This window comes from Rhinoderma darwinii, chromosome 2, assembly GCF_050947455.1.
Source record: "Rhinoderma darwinii isolate aRhiDar2 chromosome 2, aRhiDar2.hap1, whole genome shotgun sequence".
Classification (NCBI taxonomy): domain Eukaryota; kingdom Metazoa; phylum Chordata; class Amphibia; order Anura; family Rhinodermatidae; genus Rhinoderma; species Rhinoderma darwinii.
In genome coordinates this window covers 18405293-18423945 of record NC_134688.1, presented here as the reverse complement: position 1 = coordinate 18423945, position 18653 = coordinate 18405293, and the positions used below count along the sequence as shown (strand labels likewise).

The 18653-nt window shown below is 44.0% G+C and overlaps 1 protein-coding gene across 4 annotated transcripts in view; it reads left to right on the top strand.

Annotated features, from left to right (window-relative positions):
- ME3 (malic enzyme 3) overlaps positions 1–18653 on the top strand; it is a 335644-nt gene that overhangs the window by 100147 nt on the left and 216844 nt on the right. For all 4 annotated transcript variants that reach the window (XM_075851433.1, XM_075851434.1, XM_075851435.1 and 1 more), the window contains exon 2: positions 2857–3085. In XM_075851433.1, the coding sequence (XP_075707548.1) occupies positions 2864–3085 (222 nt within the window). In that variant the 5' untranslated portion in view covers positions 2857–2863. The remainder of the gene's footprint in view (positions 1–2856; positions 3086–18653) is intronic.

Here is an 18653-nt window from a genome sequence, read left to right as displayed (position 1 = left end):
TGTAGTCTGGCACTCGGGATCTGGATTATGAAATATTCTGGATTATAGGGCAGTCCTAGAGAAGTATGCCCTTTATGCTAGTTGCACACGAGCCATGTGCCCCTCGGGCCATTTTTTATGGCATCTGAGTGGCACTCGATAGTATTAGTATTTATTTATAGTAAATAAATAAATCTCATACTTACCCAGAAGTCTGTTTTTCTTCCTCCTGGGATGACGTTTCATCCCATGTGACCGCCGTTGCAGCCAATCACAGCTTGCAGCGATCTCTTGAGATGAAACGTCATACCAGGAGGCCGGCCTGCTAGCAGGCTGGCTAAATGCTGCAGTCTTCCGCAGCGGACGAAAAATACACCACAGTTTGGTTAGGTTTTTCACCCGGAATTCCCTTTGACCACCGTGGGCAGATATGCAGTGTAACTACGTAGCGTATCCGCCATGTGTGAACTCAGCCTTAGAATTAAATCTGCAGTGAAAATCACACAAATCCAGATTTGTATTTTGCATTGCAGTAGTACAGCAAAGTACATAGAGTACAGCGGGGCCGGTCACTTGACAAAGAGTCGTATCGTCATCAAAGAAGACTGCGCAACTAGACTTCTGGTCCCCCGGCAGCGCTGTAAAAATCCATGAAAATCTCAGAATCAGCGTGACGTGGGACCGGAATATATATTCGTGATTGTACTCACATACTGCATAATAAACTTTTGCCCCCCCCCCCCATATAACCCCTTTAACAGAGCCCCCAATTGAGGCCTGTAGTGCTAGTGTAACCAGAGCCTTTGATGAACTATATGAAAGCCTAATGCACATGGCCGATCCTGTATGGCGGCACATGGAGTACCTTAGGTGCCACACTACCGAGCCATACATAGGTACTCCGTGTGCCGCTATACGGTGCCGCATTTTGTAGATATTTACAGATGGAACATGTAATCCAATAGAAAAACCTCCATATGTCTCTGCATGAAATCAGAGACCTGGCCAGGGGCGTCACTAGGGGGTGGCTACCAGAGAATGTGCCCTGGGTGCTGGGGTCGTGGGGGAGACAACAGGCCACTTTGTCTGGTCTTTTCTTGCTTTTTGATTGTATTTTTACAAAAAACTAGTGTAGGCCGTAGCTGGGGAATACAAGGCCTGTTTTGGAATTTTTGCAGGTTTAAAAAGCAGCCGACTGGAGAACTATGCTCAAGGTCATTGCTGTTCTGTAATGTCACTCACGAAAACAAAACCTCAGGGAAGAATTAAGTCACACGGTTAATCTTGCACAATCCAGAATGTCCTTGTTTTAGTTCTCTCAGCCTCTAGGAAAGCTGGGTGACAACTGATTTGGCCATCGTTTCCGCTGCACCCATCTTTTCTAGACTCTTATATAGCAGGTATGTGTAGGTTGGCAGTGTGTACGTGCTTTGCTCTTGTATTGCTCCCTAATTAAACCGATTTGCTTTTCACTACTCTGGGAAAGTTGGGTAACGGCCCGTATGGCAGCTGTAATGGTGTCCGTATTGATCCTCACCCAGTTTTATAGTGATATCTTGTCTTGTAGCTAAAACGTGCGAGCTTGCATCCATTTTCTAGTAAATTGCAAGGGTTTCTGTGCCATAGGGGCACCTCCTGCACCTCCTATACGGGTCTTGGCCCAGCTCCAGGGGCTGTCCTTGCCATCTGTAAAAAATTGGCTGCTTCCCCACAGTGTCTGTCAGTCAGATGGATATTTTTTTTTTTTTACAGCGCCTGTTGCAAGCAGTCTTAGGCCCTATGCACAAGACCGTGCCCGTAATCACAGCCCATGACGGCCGCCCGCATTTTCGGGCCATGCTCCCATACAAAGTATAGGAGCACGGCCCGTAAAATCCCCAAAAAATAGGACATGCTCCATAATTTCCGTCACGCGTCAGTATTTTCATCTATCCTGATAAACTGCCCGTAAATACGGATCAGTAGGCATCCGTATTTCATCCATATGTACGGAAGGGTGTCCGTAAATACGATCCGTATATACGGATCCATACAAAAAGAGGGAGGTTGCAAATGATGTCATCAACGTGTTGCCTAGCAATGCTTCCGTAAATACGGACGGTTTACGGATGCACATTAGTAGCCGTCTGTATTTAAGGAAGCTCCCATAGGCTTCTATTGGAGACTCCTTGCCGTAATTACGGACAAGAATAGGACAGGTTCTATAATTTTTTTTCAGCACGGACACCCATCCGTAAAAATACGGAAAGGCGTCCGTGGCCAATAGAAATGAATGGGTCCGTAATTACTGTGAGTAATTACTGATGAAAAATACTGTGGTGTGTATAGGGCCTCAGAAGACACAGGCATTAATTTCCTCTTGATTCCATTCTTATTTGATAGAAAGGTGGGGGTTTCAGATGACAGATGAGGTGTGGGTTTCATTAAAAGGACGGGTCTTCATGTGTCCTCTCCTTTTGCAGGCAGAGTAGTGGGGGAGAGCTCCTGCTGCAGCCAGTTGCCTTTTAGCCAATTCTGATCTGCAGTATGTGAAAAGGAAGGGGGAAATGACTCCTCTCCTGGCACACATAAGGAGGAATTCTTTATGTATTTCTCCCATTTTTTTTATTACAATATGAGACGGAATATGATCAAAGGAATTTTTGGGTATGTTCTACATTTATTATTTCTTTGAGATTGCAGAATGCATTAGATTTACCAGAATTTCTATTACATTGTCTTTTCCCATTCGGTTGTACCAATTGACAATTTGGGCTCTGCTACATCCACACCCTAGTGACTAATACCATTTCATTGCTGTTGTAGTTGCAGAAAATCTTGTTTTTACCCAGTAGATTTTGGGGTGACTGCAATATATTTATTTCCTTTCTGTTTCAGGTAAAATATGAACAGCTTGATTGTTAAACACACAATGTCCATCGGAAGCTGCGTTTCCAAATGCGCCCTGAGAATGGGATCATGGCTGCCGCTTGTCAGACATCCTCACAGAACTACATGGGAGTTGGTGAGGGTATGCCACTCGGGACCTGCTGCTGTGCATCCGACAAAGACCCCAGCCATCAAAAAGAGGGGCTATGACATCACCAGAAACCCCCAACTCAATAAGGTAAGTCATTGTCTATAGGTATGTTCTGCTGTGTCAATTTCTTATTGATGATCTTTCTACAATAATACAGTGTCGCCACCATGATGGGTTCTGCAGGGGTTGTTGTGAGCTTTAGTGTAACTATCAGGGTCGCACTCGCAGGCATAGCAGGATTTATGGGGCCCAACAACTAAGGGGGCCCGTTTCCACTCAGACACAAGGTGCAGTTAGTGATGATTATGGATGATGGAAGGGGATGCGGAAAATTGAATGCGGTCCCAAGTTTTACTATGGAGCCTCCTGGTCACCTCTGCTGTGCGGATTATCCCTTCTCTGCGGCATTACTATTTCTGTGATGTCATCACTGAATATATACTTGTACTGTGACATCATATGTGCATTTTATCTGCATGTGACATCATTATATGTTGTTTTTTTCCCCTACGCTGTGATGTCACAGTTTTCATGTAGACCTTTTTTGTGTACACTATACCTGTGTTAGGACATCATGTTTATGCCTTTACTGTGTGTAGTATCCCTGTACTGTGACTTCACTATATACTCTATCTATGTCTATTTTCCCCTCGACGCACCAGGACGTCCCCTTATGCCCTGGTGCGAGGGTTGAATTATGGAGCAGGCTTACGGGCTGAGCCCGCTCTGTACGCTGCAGGTGTCAGCTGTGTTTTTCAGCTGACACCTCGGACTAAAGGCCAGAAACAGTGATAAATCTGATCCTGGCCATTTAACCACTTAGATGCCGCGTTCAACAGTGACCGCAGCATCTAAGCTGTTAAGAAGAGGGGGCCGCCCCTTCAAACAGCCCATCGTACGTGATGTGATTGCAGAGTGCCGATGGTTGTCAGCGCATAATAAAGGCCCCTAGGTCTGCCTTCTTTCTGCTCCTGTTAAGCGCTGCCTCTGGCAGGGCTTTACAGGAGCCTGTAAAAATTGCAATACGCTGCAATACTTTACGATCGCTGGTTCAAATCCCTTAGGGCAACTAATAAAAAGTGTTAAAAATAGTTAAATAACGTTTTTAGTAGTGTACAAAAAATAAAAAAAGGATTAAAAGTTAAAAAAAATACCTTTTCCCATTTTTCCTCCTACAGTAATTTAAAAAATAAACAAAATTGGTATCGCCGCGTTCGTTAAAGTCCGAACTATATATAACATTATTTTACTTGCACGGTGAACGCTGTAAAAAAAAAAAGTAAACCGCCGGTATTGCGGTTTCTTGGTCACTTTAGCGCTAAAATTTAAGTTCTCAAAAAGTCGTATGTACCAATAAAAACGACAGCTCGTCCCACGAGAAATAAGCCCGAATACAGCGACCCAAAACAATTTTTTTTTAGTTTTTTCTTCGTAAAAGTAGTAAAACCTAAAAAAAACAAAACAATATAAATTTGGTATTGCCGTTTATCGTATTGACCAGCAGAGTAAAGTTAAGTTGTCATTTTTACCGCATTGAAAGCCGTAAGAACGAAAACCCTAAGAACAATGGTGGAATCCGTTTTTCCCAATTTCACCCCACAATTTCAGTTTTCCGGTACTTAAATGGTGCCATTAGAAACTACAACTCCTTCCGCATAAAATAAGCACTCACACCACTGCATTGACGGAAAACATTTCAAAGTGATGGCTCTTGGAAGGTGGGGAGTGAAAAACTAAAAGAAAAAATGGCTTTGTCCCAAAGGGGTTAAGAAGACCAAAATAATTATAAGCTTTTCATGTTCTGAACTTGATGGTGATTATGGCGGAGTGGGGGCCCATTACAAGTTTTGCTATGGTTACTTGTTATACCGGTGGTTGTGAGCAGGACTAGGTCAGATTTTTAGCCTCTGAATGTAATCAAGAATATTTCCAATGTTTCCAGCATGCAGAGATCTTAAAATATGGTGAGGAATTGAATAGTAATGTATTTTAAAAAGATTCATTATGCAATGATTAAGGGCACACTCTATGCAAAACTGATATAGTGTATATTAGGCCTAGTGCAGGGCTAAGGGGGCGGAGCATGACACAATTATTCAAAGAATAGTTCGGATCGCCGGGGATCCCAGAGATTGGCCCATCACCGATCATAATGTTATGGCATATCCTTGTGATAGATCATAACTTAATACCCCTTTAAAAAAAAAAACACGTCTTATTTACGTGATCGGTGGGATCCAACCTCTTGGACCCTCTACTTACCACAAGAATGGGCCAGTTCTGGTGCCAGCTTTCAATAAAGAGGGTAAAAAAATTATGTTAAATATTTCAGACAGCACAAAAATAGCCAAAATTGTTTTTGAAATGGTAAAAGTCATAGTGGAGCTTATTAAATATAGAGCCCAGATCGAACGCCATCGAAAAAGTCTGCTCATACATGGCCTCTGCTCACCGTATAACTATTCTCTTATTCCTCACACTGTTGGTTACTCCAGCCTTGTACATAGCCCCGTGTCATTCATGCCATGTCCTTGAGAGGAGAAGTATCCTTGGGAAAAAAAAAATAGTTTACAGTCTACACATGCCTGGAGTGTGAGCGGTTATTATAGTAATGCTAGGAATGTAAATACGGAAAAATATTCCTATAGCTGAACGTTTGGAGTCACATTATAAATTGCATTAGAGAAGTGTATAAATAAAATAACCCTTATATACTCCTATTAAAGGAATTGTTGTATTTTTCCCAAAAACAGCGCCACTCTTTTCCACGAGCTTCACTTGAAAGGAGCTGAGCTGCAATACCAAACACAGCCTATAGAGGCGCTGTTTCTGACACAAAAGTAAATAATTTTTTATTATTCCAGATAACCTCTCGAGCACTGGTTGTGATAATCGCTGCAACCAGAAGCTACTGGGCCTTAATACAAAACCTATAGTAACTTTTAACAGAGTAACAGATTTATAGTACTGGTGTCCCCTTATTTGGCAGAGAAATGCTCTTTCGCACCATGTCTGGAGTTACACCACCGACTAGGACCTTATTAAAGTGCGAATGAATGGGTCCCAGTCCTGTGTACAGTCCCTCTCCAATGAGATGGGTTGGGGGTTGGAGGAAAACTCCAGTTACAATTGGAGTTTATATTGTAAATATTCATTGGGTGGTCTGTAAGTAATTAAAGGGGTTTTCCCACAAACACATGTATCCCTATCCACATGACCCATGGGATCCCCAGCGATGAATAAAACAGGGGATCGAAAGTTCTTCGAAGTGCTCCATGACAACAGGGCGCTTGTTCTCCTGCTCGGCCAGCGCTCCATTAATTTCTATGGGACTTCCAGGACCGCTGTCTCCGGCAGCTCCATAGTAATGAACGGAGCGGTGGTCAAGCATGCGCACCTGCGCTTCATTCTCATGGAGCACTTTGAGGGACTTTCTGTCCTCCATTCTCCTCTTTGCTGGAGGTCACAGCGGTCGGACCCCCAGAAATCACATGTATCCCCTGTCCTGTGGATAGGTGATACATGTGTTTTGTGGGAAAACCACTTTGATTGATAATTTATTAGCCGTGCTGTTTGTTAATGCCGAATATTCCAGAGGTTAACAGTGATGATTTTTCTACACTTTTGTGGTGACCTAGCATTTCCATGCCTATGGGGGAAAATGCAGGTATTTATATGCACCACCGGTAGGAGTCTGTGGCATACATAGAAGAGAGGTGGCCCCAGTATGGTGTCTGGTTTTGTCACGCGGGAAAGAAGTACCTGGGGTTTCTTTCCCATCCATTCCATTTCTATGAACCTTGGGCCAATTTCCATCCTCTGCAGAGAGAAGTCCTGCACAGGTTCTTACCATTCAATAGCAAAGAAGATGAGGCCGACTACTACTAGGCCTCATCTCCCAAATGGCCACATAGCAGTTGACTGGTCCGCCTCTATGGTATGTACACCCTTGCTGCCAGCGGACTTTGCGTGCCTCATTTGTAAGCTTCCATTCAATTTGGTAGAGTGTCAATCTTGCCCCCGGTTCCACTCCACTTAAGATGGGACCAAGACCCGTTCATTCTAGGGATAGGTGGGGGGGATCTCATCTGCTGGGCCCTCATCGTTTAGACTCTTATGACGTGTCACGGCTATGGGGTAGATGGACCCACTAGGCCACTCTACAGTAGCGGAGTAGCAGCTGGCCAAACTACAGTCAATGAAAGTCTTTAGAACAAGAGTAGCTGTATAGAGGTTCTGGCAGACACGTGGCGTGGCAGACACCTTGGCACCGATGACACTTGGCACAGAGGATGAACTCTATTCCAACACTAGCTCAGGAACAAACACAATTACTGGATACGGGATACAGTATACGGGAACATAGGATACAACTAAGGGACCATTTGCAATGACAAACCTGGGTAGACACAACAACACTCCGGCTCAGGAAGGAGGGCAGGATGGACTTATGTAGGGCAGGGTGCAGAGGGATATAGTGGTTTGTGCCTTGGTCCTTTTGAGAGGTCACCAGCGCGCGCACCCTACGGGAGCAGTACATGCTGGCATCCCCAGGAAGGAGGAGCAGGACGCTGGCACAAAGTTAATAGATGCTGGCGGCTGCTAGGAGAAGCCGGCGCTACAACGTCTCTCAACGCTATATCATTATAGAGGACCTGTCACCCCTCCTGACATGTCTATTTTGGTAAATGATTGTATTTCCCATGAAATAACAATTCTGGAACATATTTTCTTACAACTCTGCGTTGTGCTGTTCCTCTGTTATTCCTCTGAGTAATGTATGAATAATTTGACAACTGGGTGTTACCATTCCTCTTGTCAGTACTGATTGGACGGTGTTAATCTGCTCAGGGACACACCCCCAATCGGCACCACCCAGTGATCAATTTATTCATACATTACTCAGAGGAATAACAGAGGAACGGTACAATGCAGAGTTCTAAAAAAAGATGCTCCAGAATTGTTATTTTATGGGGAGTACAAGTATTTATTAAAACAGACATTTTAGGAGAGGTGATTGGTCATCTTTAAAGTTTATTGTGGTGACCACGTGGCTGATGTTCCATAAGTTGTGATACCAGGTCCGTGAGATTTTGGCTCTTCTCGGGGCGCCGTATCTTTGTGCTGAGTCTGCTGGGCTCTTTCCTGTTCCTGCTTTGGCGAGGTCTGGGTTGTTCCTCTTTATCTACAAATATGATTATTTCAGCAGTTCTGATAAGAGTTTATACTGCAATTCTCACTGATATTTCATGACTTTGCATAATACTTTTCTCTAATCTGAAGTCTTAATATACGTCTATTAACTCTATACCTTAAGTCAATTAAAATGTCAAAGTCAATTATTATGTAGCCCCTGAACCCAAAAATCTTCAGCTATGAGAAATTGTTATCATTGGTAGGGCCAGGGGTCCAAATCCTGTGACTACTACTGACTTCTAAGACATCGGGGCTTGGTGCCCCTTTCGCCTCTCTCTATGAATAGACAAGGGCGGGCAATGCTTTAATCGGAGTACGGTGATAAGTGTAACGCCCTATGAACGACATATACAAGAGCTACACAAGAGATGGACAAGGCTGTGTATGAAAGGCACTTGCTCTCTAATTTCAATTCAAAAAATGTATAGAAAGTTTATTTCTACCATAAGTACAAAGACCTGTAAGCTACAAAGCGTTAACAACATTTAAAAACACACCTTCCCCCACACAAAATAATCCTCAATAAGAAAAAAAATCCTGTATGGACGTTACTAGTGAATGCAAAATAAACTTTCTGCCCGAGATGAAGTAGAGTATCAGTATGACATTGTATATAGCGCAGGCATATAGAAAATAGCAAACTATATATGTATCAGTACATCCATGTAATAAGAACGTCCATAGGGCACCCCATGTGTGTGGCCACCTCCCGCAGCTTCCTCAGGGGTTAATACACTGTCTATCTTACCAGTATCCCTTTTTATATTACCAGTTTAAATGTGTCCCTAATGAATCGTCTAATCAAATAAATATATCTCACGTTTCCATACCTGCGTTCCAGCATGGAGCCCTTCTCCAGCAGAGCCCGGCATGTCCGCATCGCACAAGTGCAGATATCAAGCGCACCTCCCATAGGAAAGGACTAAACCTCATGTCAATTCGGTCACTTGCCAACAACCTAAACGCGTGACCTATCTGACGTGTATACAAGATCGCTAAAACGAAGCTGCAGAAGCGCTGTACTGCTTTTGTTTCTGCTTTACTCTGAAAGCCGAGCGAGCGGTGTACGAGCTCAATAAAAAAAGTGCATTCGGACACCGCTCGCTCGTTTTTCAGAGAAAATCTGAGCAGAGCCGATCAGAAACAAAGTGGCACAGCGCTCACCTGAGCGTTTCTGCCACTTCGTTTTACCGAACAGCCGTGCTCCTGCCGCAGATCGTGTGGGTACAGTGGCAGTACCTGCGCGGTTAGTGGACGGATATATCCGTCCTTATGCGGGAACTAGCTCCTGCATAGGACGGATATATCCGTCCTTCGTCGTTAAGGTGTTAATGTTGATGATTATGGGAACAGTTAATGAAAACCCAAAATTTTGTGTCTCAGAAAATTTGAATATTATCTAAGCCCAGTTTCAAAAATGATTTTTAATACCGAAATGTTGGCCTGCTGAAAAGTATGTCCAGTATCTGCCCTCAATACTTGGTCGGGGCACAGACTCTGCATGAATTACTGCATCAATGCGGTGTGGCATGGAGGCGATTAGCCTGTGGCACTTCTGAGGTGGTATCAATGCGGCATGGCATGGAGGCGATCAGCCTGTGGCACTGCTGAGGGGTTATCAATGCGTCATGGCATGGAGGCGATCTGCCTGTGGCACTGCGAAGGTGATATCAATGCGGCATGGCATGGAGGCGATCAGCCTGTGGCACTGCTGAGGGGTTATCAATGCGGCGTGGCATGGAGGCGATCAGCATGTGGCACTGCTGAGGTGTTATCAATGCGGCGTGGCATGGAGGCGATCAGCCTGTGACACTGCTGAGGTGTTATCAATGCGGCATGGCATGGAGGCGATCAGCCTGTGGCACTGCTGAGGTGTTATCAATGCGGCGTGGCATGAAGGCGATCAGCATGTGGCACTGCTGAGGTGTTATCAATGCGGCGTGGCATGGAGGTGATCAGCCTGGGGCACTGCTTAGGTAAGTTTGCTGGCCAATCAAGCACCGTGATTCTGTGGTTATTATACCAGGTGTTGGTACTATTGGCAGTGTGGGCAGGTGCCAAGTCCTGCTGGAAAATGAAATCAGCATCTCCATAAAGCGTGTTAGCAGAGGGAAGCATGAAGTGCCGGGAAATGTCCTGCTAGACGCTGCGCTGACTCTGGACTTGATATAACACAGTTATGTTATGTCTTCAGTAGTTATAATCACCCTGGACTTAAAGATAAAGCATAGTATAAAACTTTCCCGCTCAATATCATTCATTCCTGTGCCGACACCAATCATCCCACACAGTCACGCACAATATAAAAAGAGCGCTGGATCAAAAAGAAAATGCTTTTAAAAAATATGTAAATATTAACCATTCGGGTTGCACGATGCATCGAAATTTCGATACAGCGCACCCTCAAACGGTTCAATACCGTTATTTCATGTATTTCGATACTAAGCTGGGCAGCCGCACAACTAAGTATAGTAACACATGAATGTTGTTAGAGCGGGGATGCGGTCGTGTAAAACAGCCAATGCCCCGCTCCTGAGTCCTGACAATTGCGTGCGCCGTCAGCATGATGTGATGCGACCAGCGCTGCAGTAATGAGCGCCGGTACTGAAGACAGAACATGGCGGGCGCACTGCAAAACACCCCCATGTTCTGTCTTCAGGGCCTTCGCAGTGTCTTCGCTCATTAGTGCAGCTTCGGCCGCATCACGTCATGCTGACTGCGCGCGCACACTTGTTGTCCTGATCAGGGCAATGGATGTATTACACAGCCGCAGCCCCGCTCTAACGGCGGAGATCAGAGAATCCTCTCATCTCCGCTGCTATTTCCCTGAATGATGCGATCAAACCTGATCGCAGCAATCAAGGGGTAAATGAGAAGGGGGGATGCTCTTTGGAATCACTGTTCCGCAATCTGGGAAAATACCATATATATGGGCAGGCAGCCCAGGGTCCATTGAAGGACCCCAGGGCTGTCTGACCATATTTTCTGTTTTTAGGGCATACTTGGGAATGTCCTATCAGTATATAGATATATGCCAGTACATTAAAGTTTAAAAAAATAAAGTAATGTTAAATAAAAAAAAATATACACACACATTTTTTCCAATAAATACATTAAAATGTCTCAATACATAAAATACAAACGTTCTGTATCGTCGCGACCGTAATAACATATTTATAGCGTCATTCATGTTTATGCTGTTCTAAAAACTCGGTAAGTACGAACTTTTTCTTTTTTTTTAACAGGTTGCTGTATATTGTGTTCGGCATTCACTGTCGAGGGTGCTGAAAGAGTTACTGCCGATCAGTTAACTCTTTCAGCACCCTGGACAGTGACTGACGTCGACTAGCCTCATCTCTATGATGGCGGCTGCGCGAAAATCACGCAGCCGCGCATCATACACGGATGACACACGCAGCTGTCAAATGCTTTTTGCGCACGCAAAACGCTGCGTTGTTTGCACGCGCAAAAACGCAACGTCCGTCTGTATCTGCCCTTAGCGTGATGGATCCGGCATCTTCAATCTTTTTATCCTTACAGTGGCCATATCCCAAAGATGTCCTAAATTGGGACATTCCGCATGCCAGAACTATCATTATAGAGAAAAGATGGTCGCTTGGTTAGTTTATCAGAATACCAACAGGGGAGAAGGGGAGAAAACCGAAAGGGAGGAGAAGGGAAAAATAAGTAATAAAAAAGCAGAACAAAACCTAGTACCTCTTTAATCAATTACCCTTCTCAAAATTCAAAACCACTACAATTTATATATTTTTTTTAAATAAAACATTCATTTATAATAGACAATCTTCTCTATGTATACACAATAATTGTGCTAGACACTGTGTAAATGGGGCTAATGAATAACATATTCCATATAAATAACCCACTACTGTGTAATGAGGTCAAAAATAATAGATAAAAGTGAATTATTCCATGTGGACCTCGTGGGAGTGGAAATGCCTTGTGTTTTTGTGAGAATATCCATAGATCTGTACGATTTCCAATGTGAAATACATAGACGAAAATACTCCGAATAAAACCCAAATAGCCCCAAAGGGTAAGTTATCCCAGATGTCCCGATTTCTTGTAGTTCCAGTGTATAATACATTCCTCCTGGAAAAATACTATCCAATTGATAAATCCATCTGGCTTTAGTCGGGAAAAACACAGGTAGGTATTTAGAATACATATAAGGCCTCTCGCCATGAAGGCCGCAAGAGTGGTCGAATTGACTTGAAGCGGCACAGTGCTCGTCAGCCCTTTCGATCTAGTGATCGGTGGAGCTCTCCGCCTGCGTGGTCTCTTATCACAGGTCTGAAGTTCATGGAAACTGGAATTGAACTTTAAAACCTATGAAGATCTGTAGGACAAAAACGAGCATAGGACCTGGTAAACGTAGAGGTATTTGTTTGTATTCCGGAAAGTGCTGAGCGGCACTTCATAAAAATACACGTGACTGTGCCCTCGTCGGGTTGGGGGGGGGGGGGTCTTTGTGTATTTCTGTATGGAGATCAGGCAGAGTATTGGCCCACCTGGCTGGTTTCACAGTTCTTCTAGAAAAGTGTTGCCTTGATCAGGACTTCGAGAGTCCTTTCAGTCCTCGCCAATGCACCCTCTAGTTTTAGGGGTTTCAGGGCATCTAATAGATCCCTAAAATGTATTGTTTTCCTATCTGTACAATTTTCTTCCTGCTCTGCCATACTTACCGCAACCATGTATTACACGTTTATTCCTTTACATTTTTTACATGTAACGTTTTATTAAAATTCCCCATTTAAATTACGTTTGGCTGTTGGGTTATTTTATATAAATAATATTATATAGCGTACGTGGCATTACTTAGCCCAGTGTATTGCTGACCATTGTCTTGTTTTTTGTTTTTAATGTACCGTACTTATATTGATGCATTAATTTCGCAAATATAATGTGCATCTTGTTGGAGAATTTCGGATATTGCTCCCTGCCACCACATAGGTGTACGTTCATCATTGATGTCCCTAAGGTAAATCTTTACATATGTATTAGGGAATTGCTATATACAGTATACGATTCCCTTATATGTATCTATTTTCAAAATCGTTTGCTGTATGAATGGCAACAGTCCAATAATACAACATGGCAGCTGCAGGTAAATCAAATTCCCCTCCACTGCCCGGCAAGGCCATTGGAAGTATACAGGCTGCTGACAGGGAAGCGGAAGAGATATGTTGTCTCCATTGTTCCCCTGCTTTTCTATAAGAGTGCTCTAGCTCATAATGGGAGCGATACAGGTCCTAGAAATATGTAAGAGGGTTGTTATATATGCAGTTTACTTATATATGTGGTTCATGGTGAACCTATACCATAATGGGATTGTCCTATCTGGTTAATCTCTTCTCCAAATGAGATCCGACCGGCGATCAACTGATGACCAACAGCAGATCAGCTGTTCTTTCCGGGGAAAGCTACAGATGGCTGCAAATTTTTTTTCTGCAGTGACCACTACAGGAGAAATGCGATATTACATGATGCCCATTCAAATTAATGGGCGACCATCTAATACATGGTCCTCCGGAGCTGCACTCTGCTCTGGCTAATAGAGGGGGATCCTGAGCATGGCCCCGCCCTAATGAAGTCCTATTGAGCACATGGAGAGGGGATTGTCCTAATGAGACATAATATAAAGTGATGAAATGTTCCATGATGGCCTTAATAATGTGCTGGAGCTCCTGTTACGTCAGTTTATCGATCTTTCCTCATAGTAAGGCTGGATTCACACGAGCATGTTCGGTCCGTAAAGGACGGAACGTATTTCGGCCGGAAGTCCCGGACTGAACTCAGTGCAGGGAGCCGGGCTCCTAGCATCATACATATGTACGACGCTAGGAGTCCCTGCCTCTCCGTGGAACTACTGTCCCGTACTGAAAACATGATTACAGTACGGGACAGTTGTCCCGCAGCGAGGCAGGGACTCCTAGAGTCGTATATAACTATGATGCTAGGAGCCCGGCTCCCTGCACTGAGTTCGGTCCGGGACTTGCGGCCGAAATGCATTCCGTCCATTACGTGTGAATCCAGCCTTATACTGACAACTAGATTAGTTAATTATTCTCTATGGTAAACGCTGTATAAAACATTTCTACACGTGAGGAGAAGAAGGTGAAGATACAATTATTTAATTACCGGCATCAGCATTTCCTTATCTGTTATAAAATAACACTTGTGTTTGTAAACGACAGAGATGGATTATATGAGCAGCTATTTTATCGCTATTGCAAAATTTAAAAACACTTTGAAAATTACGTTTTCAGAAGCACATTTAGGATATGTTCACACGGAGTGTTTTCGGGCAGTGAACGCGCCTCCAAACGGCTGAAAAATCGGCAGCAGAACGCCTCCAAACATCCGCCCATTGATATCAATGGGAAAAACAGCGTTCTGTTCCGATAAGGCGTTTTTTACGCAGCCGTTTTTCAAAACGGCCACGTAAAAAAATGGCCATGAAAAAGAAGTGCATGTCACTTCTTGAGCCGTTTTTCATAGACTCTATAGAAAAACAGCTCCAAAATCGGCCGTTAAAAAACGCAGCGAAAAACGCGACTTTGATTAAAAAACGTCTGAAAATCAGGAGCTGTTTTCTCTTGAAAACTGCTCCGTATTTTAAGACGTTTTTTTATTTTGTGTGTGCACATACTCTAAGGTGTAGTCAATGTTGCCTACTCTTCCTGAATGTACGGGAGACTCCTGGAAAAAAATGGGACACCTTGCGATCTTCCGGAAGAGTAGGTTATTCTCCTGTATGGGGGCTTCCTCTGACTGCATGTAGACTCATTTTATAGCCTCTGTGAGGAAGAGTCTGTAGCAGAGGCAATGGGAGAAGGCCACCTCAGAGAGGTTCTGCTGCTAAGTGGTAGTGGGTGGCCAGGGTCACCGTATGGGATTTGCTGAACTGGCTGGGTGCTGGTAAAGTCTGGAGTCTGGTATCTTAGGTTTGGACCAGGCATAAAGACATAATAGTCTGTGTCTTTTGGTACAGATCATGGGTACTACTCATGATTCAATGGAGGTTAGGGGCATTTTGGGGGCATGGCCTGTAAATTAAGGGGTGGGGCATATGTCTGAAAAGTTGGCACTGCCCACAATTTCTCCCCAGTTTTACAATGTTTAATGTAACCTCAGTGGAAATCCGCCTCAATAATACAATAGATCTGTTCAACTCACAATAGTCTTTTTACCAAGGAGGACAGCCTTAATCCTGCCCTGATGAGATTCCTGTGACACCCTGTCTTTGTGGAGCTTTAGGCCCTGTTTACATAGTGTGTTTTGCAGGCAGAAAAATCTGCCTCAAAATTCCGTCTGGAATTTTGAGCCAGATTTTGACCTGAGTCCTTTTTTTTTTTTTTTCTTCGCGTTTTTCGGCCGCGGGCAAAAAAAAAACTGCAGCAATAACCGCTTTCTCTGCCTCCTATGATGTAAATGGAAGGTCCGAGGCAGAAACACCTGCAGAAAGGGCATGACGCTTATTTTTCTTGCAAGCATTTCATTGCGTTTGCGAGAAAAAAAACCTGTCTCCCATTGAAATCAATGGGAGGTGATTGCAGGATGGTTTTTGCCACGCCTTCCAAGTCAAAAACCGCGTAAGAAAACAAGGCAGTATGGTGGCTCAGTGGTTAGCCTTGCAGCGCTGGGGTCCAGGTTTCAAATGCAACCAGAGGACAACATCTGCATGGAGATGTATGTTCTCCCTGTGTTTGCGTGGGTTTCCTACATGTATTCCGGTTTCCTCCCACACCCCAAAAACATACCGATAGGGAATTTAGATTGTGAGCCCCAATGGGGCAGCTGCCTGGCAGTATACATATAAGGCAGAAGTTAAGCAACCATTACATCCCAAAAAGCCACTTCTTTAAATGCTTATTTGCCTACCGGTGGGGGGGGGGGGGGGGGGGCGACGACATAGGAACCTTGTTTGTTCTCTCTGTATATAAAGAGATCTCCTTTAAATGGATGTGGAAATAAATTCTCATTCAAAACTTTATTAAAAATGTACCATTTTTCAAATTGACTTCAAAATCCATCCAAGTACAGGAAGACCATACAATCTCCATGCAGATGTTCACCATGGTTGGGTTCACCAGTGCTAACCACTGAGCCGCCATGCTTTCCATGGGTTGTCCTTGCCTACTCCCTCTGGATCCTGATGCCCTTATAATCTGCTAGGACAGGTGTTGTGATCTGTCCCAACCTATGTTGGAAGTATGAGGATCCCACAAGTTGGTCTATTTCATGATCACAATTTCACTGGGGCTTATGTCATGAACGTGGAGGGGCAAGCAAGCCAGAAGAATGTATCTGCATTGGAAGACCCAAACCTAGACAAAAACATAAAATAATGTAAAAATAAATCAAACAATTTTTTTATATTCTTAAAAAGTAATAGACAAAAGTAAAAGAAGAGCAAAACTTTTTTTTGCCTTGGTTGAATTACAATAATGGTCTTCAAGGGTTGGAATATTTTGGACTCGGGGAATATAAATATGTAACGTAATTTAATTTGACTTTTTCACATGATTTTATAAAAATATTTATGGAAAAGGAAACCTCTAATAGGATATATTTTCTTCTGTAGCTCAGTGAATACTCTCACAGTCTTGTACTGCCCGCTCTCGGGGGACTTCATGGCTCCACGTGACCTCTGTTCTGATAAGCTTCTGGTCTGGGACTGTAATAACAACCTTACATTCTCCTTGCATCAGTAATTAGGTTTTAATTGGCTCAACAGCATTGTTAGAAGAAAAGCCATGCTGGTCAAGGGGAAAATAGTATTTTACATTTGCTTGTTTGTATTGTAACGGTAAAGAATTGCTAACCGGAAAAATAAGCAGGCAGTCAAATTTTAAAGACCAAAGCGCAGGAATAATCTCATGAAGAAATCTTGACCAAGAATAAACTGTTCAGTGCAATGTACACTGCAGGAGAAAGACAATTAGGAATTACCTGGTAAGAAAAACGCTTTATTACTGCAATATAATCTGTAGGCTTTTTAGTCTAGAACCTGAAGACATTTGGAGACCCTTCGTAGAGCCTACATCAAGGTCATACTACCATAGAGGCAGCCCTAACAGCTGCTATGAGGCCTGTGCAGAGTGGGGGTTTAATGGGGTCGTCCAGGATTAGAGTAACATTGCTGCTTTGGTCTAGAAACAGCGCCACACCTGTCCACGGGTTGTGTCTGGTATTGCAGCTCTGCTCCATTGTAGTGAATAAGGATGAACTGCAATACCAGATGCAACCTATAGAGAAGTTTGGCAGTGATTTTGGAAGAAAGCAGCCATCTTTTTTTAATTCTGTACGACCCCTTTAAGCTCAGGTTGGCCACCTCCCCTCTTCCCTGGGAGTATTGTGAACCTGCATATGGTTCTACTCATTCAGCTGGCCGCTTTTTCTCCTGATCATGCAAGCTTAACCGGTGTCGAGTGTGCACATTTATTTCAATTGGGGGAGGGGGGATTAGCTGCTGCCAGACGTCTCTCAGGCACTTGTCCCCAGTGAGGATCAGGCATGTTGATATCCAATGTTCCCCACCCCGACCTCTGCGGTTAGGAGGCCCCAACATGCATGAGATTGTTGACTGATCCCACCAACAAGTTGGGCTGACTTATCTTGGATGAAGAGGATCATCCTATTCTCATCACCTAATGTGATTAACGCTTACAGTGTAACAATCCGAAACCAAGCCCACTAACCTTAAGGCCTTATTCACACGACCGTGAAAAACATCCGTGTGACAGCCGTTCTTTCAACGGCCGTCACACGGCCATTTTCAGAACAATGATGTTCTATGGGTGTATTCACACAGCCGTTTTTTATTTTTAATGGGCATCAAAAAATAGGACACGTCCTATGTCTGGCCGTTTTCACGGCCTGACTGCCCCCATAGAAGTCAGTGGATCCGTTTTTAACGGGGGTCAATACATGTAACAACCGTTAAAAATGGATCTGTGACATGGGGATGGACAAGGGAACTACTAGTTCCCTTGCTGGCTATCGGTGGCTCGATGACATACTCACCGATGCAGCGCTGTCGTCCTCTGGCATGGTCGCTAGTCTTCACGGGTTCTGCAAAGTCGACGCCTTCGCAGATCCCATGAAGATGAGAGACCACACGTGAAGACAGTGTTCATCGGTGAGTATCATCGCGTCTCATTCGCAGATCCCGTGAAGACGAGACCACACCTGAAGAAGACAGCGCTGCATCGGTGAGTATGTAGGGCATTCATGTCGGGCTGTGTGGCATCATATACAGGGAAGTGCATGGCATCCTATACAGGGAGGCTGTGTGGCATACAGGGAGGCTGTGTGACATCATATACAGGGTGGCTGTGTGGCATCCTATACAGGGAGGCTGTGTGGCATCATATACAGGCAGGTGTGTGGCATCATATACTGGGAGGTGTGTGGCATCATATACAGGGAGGTG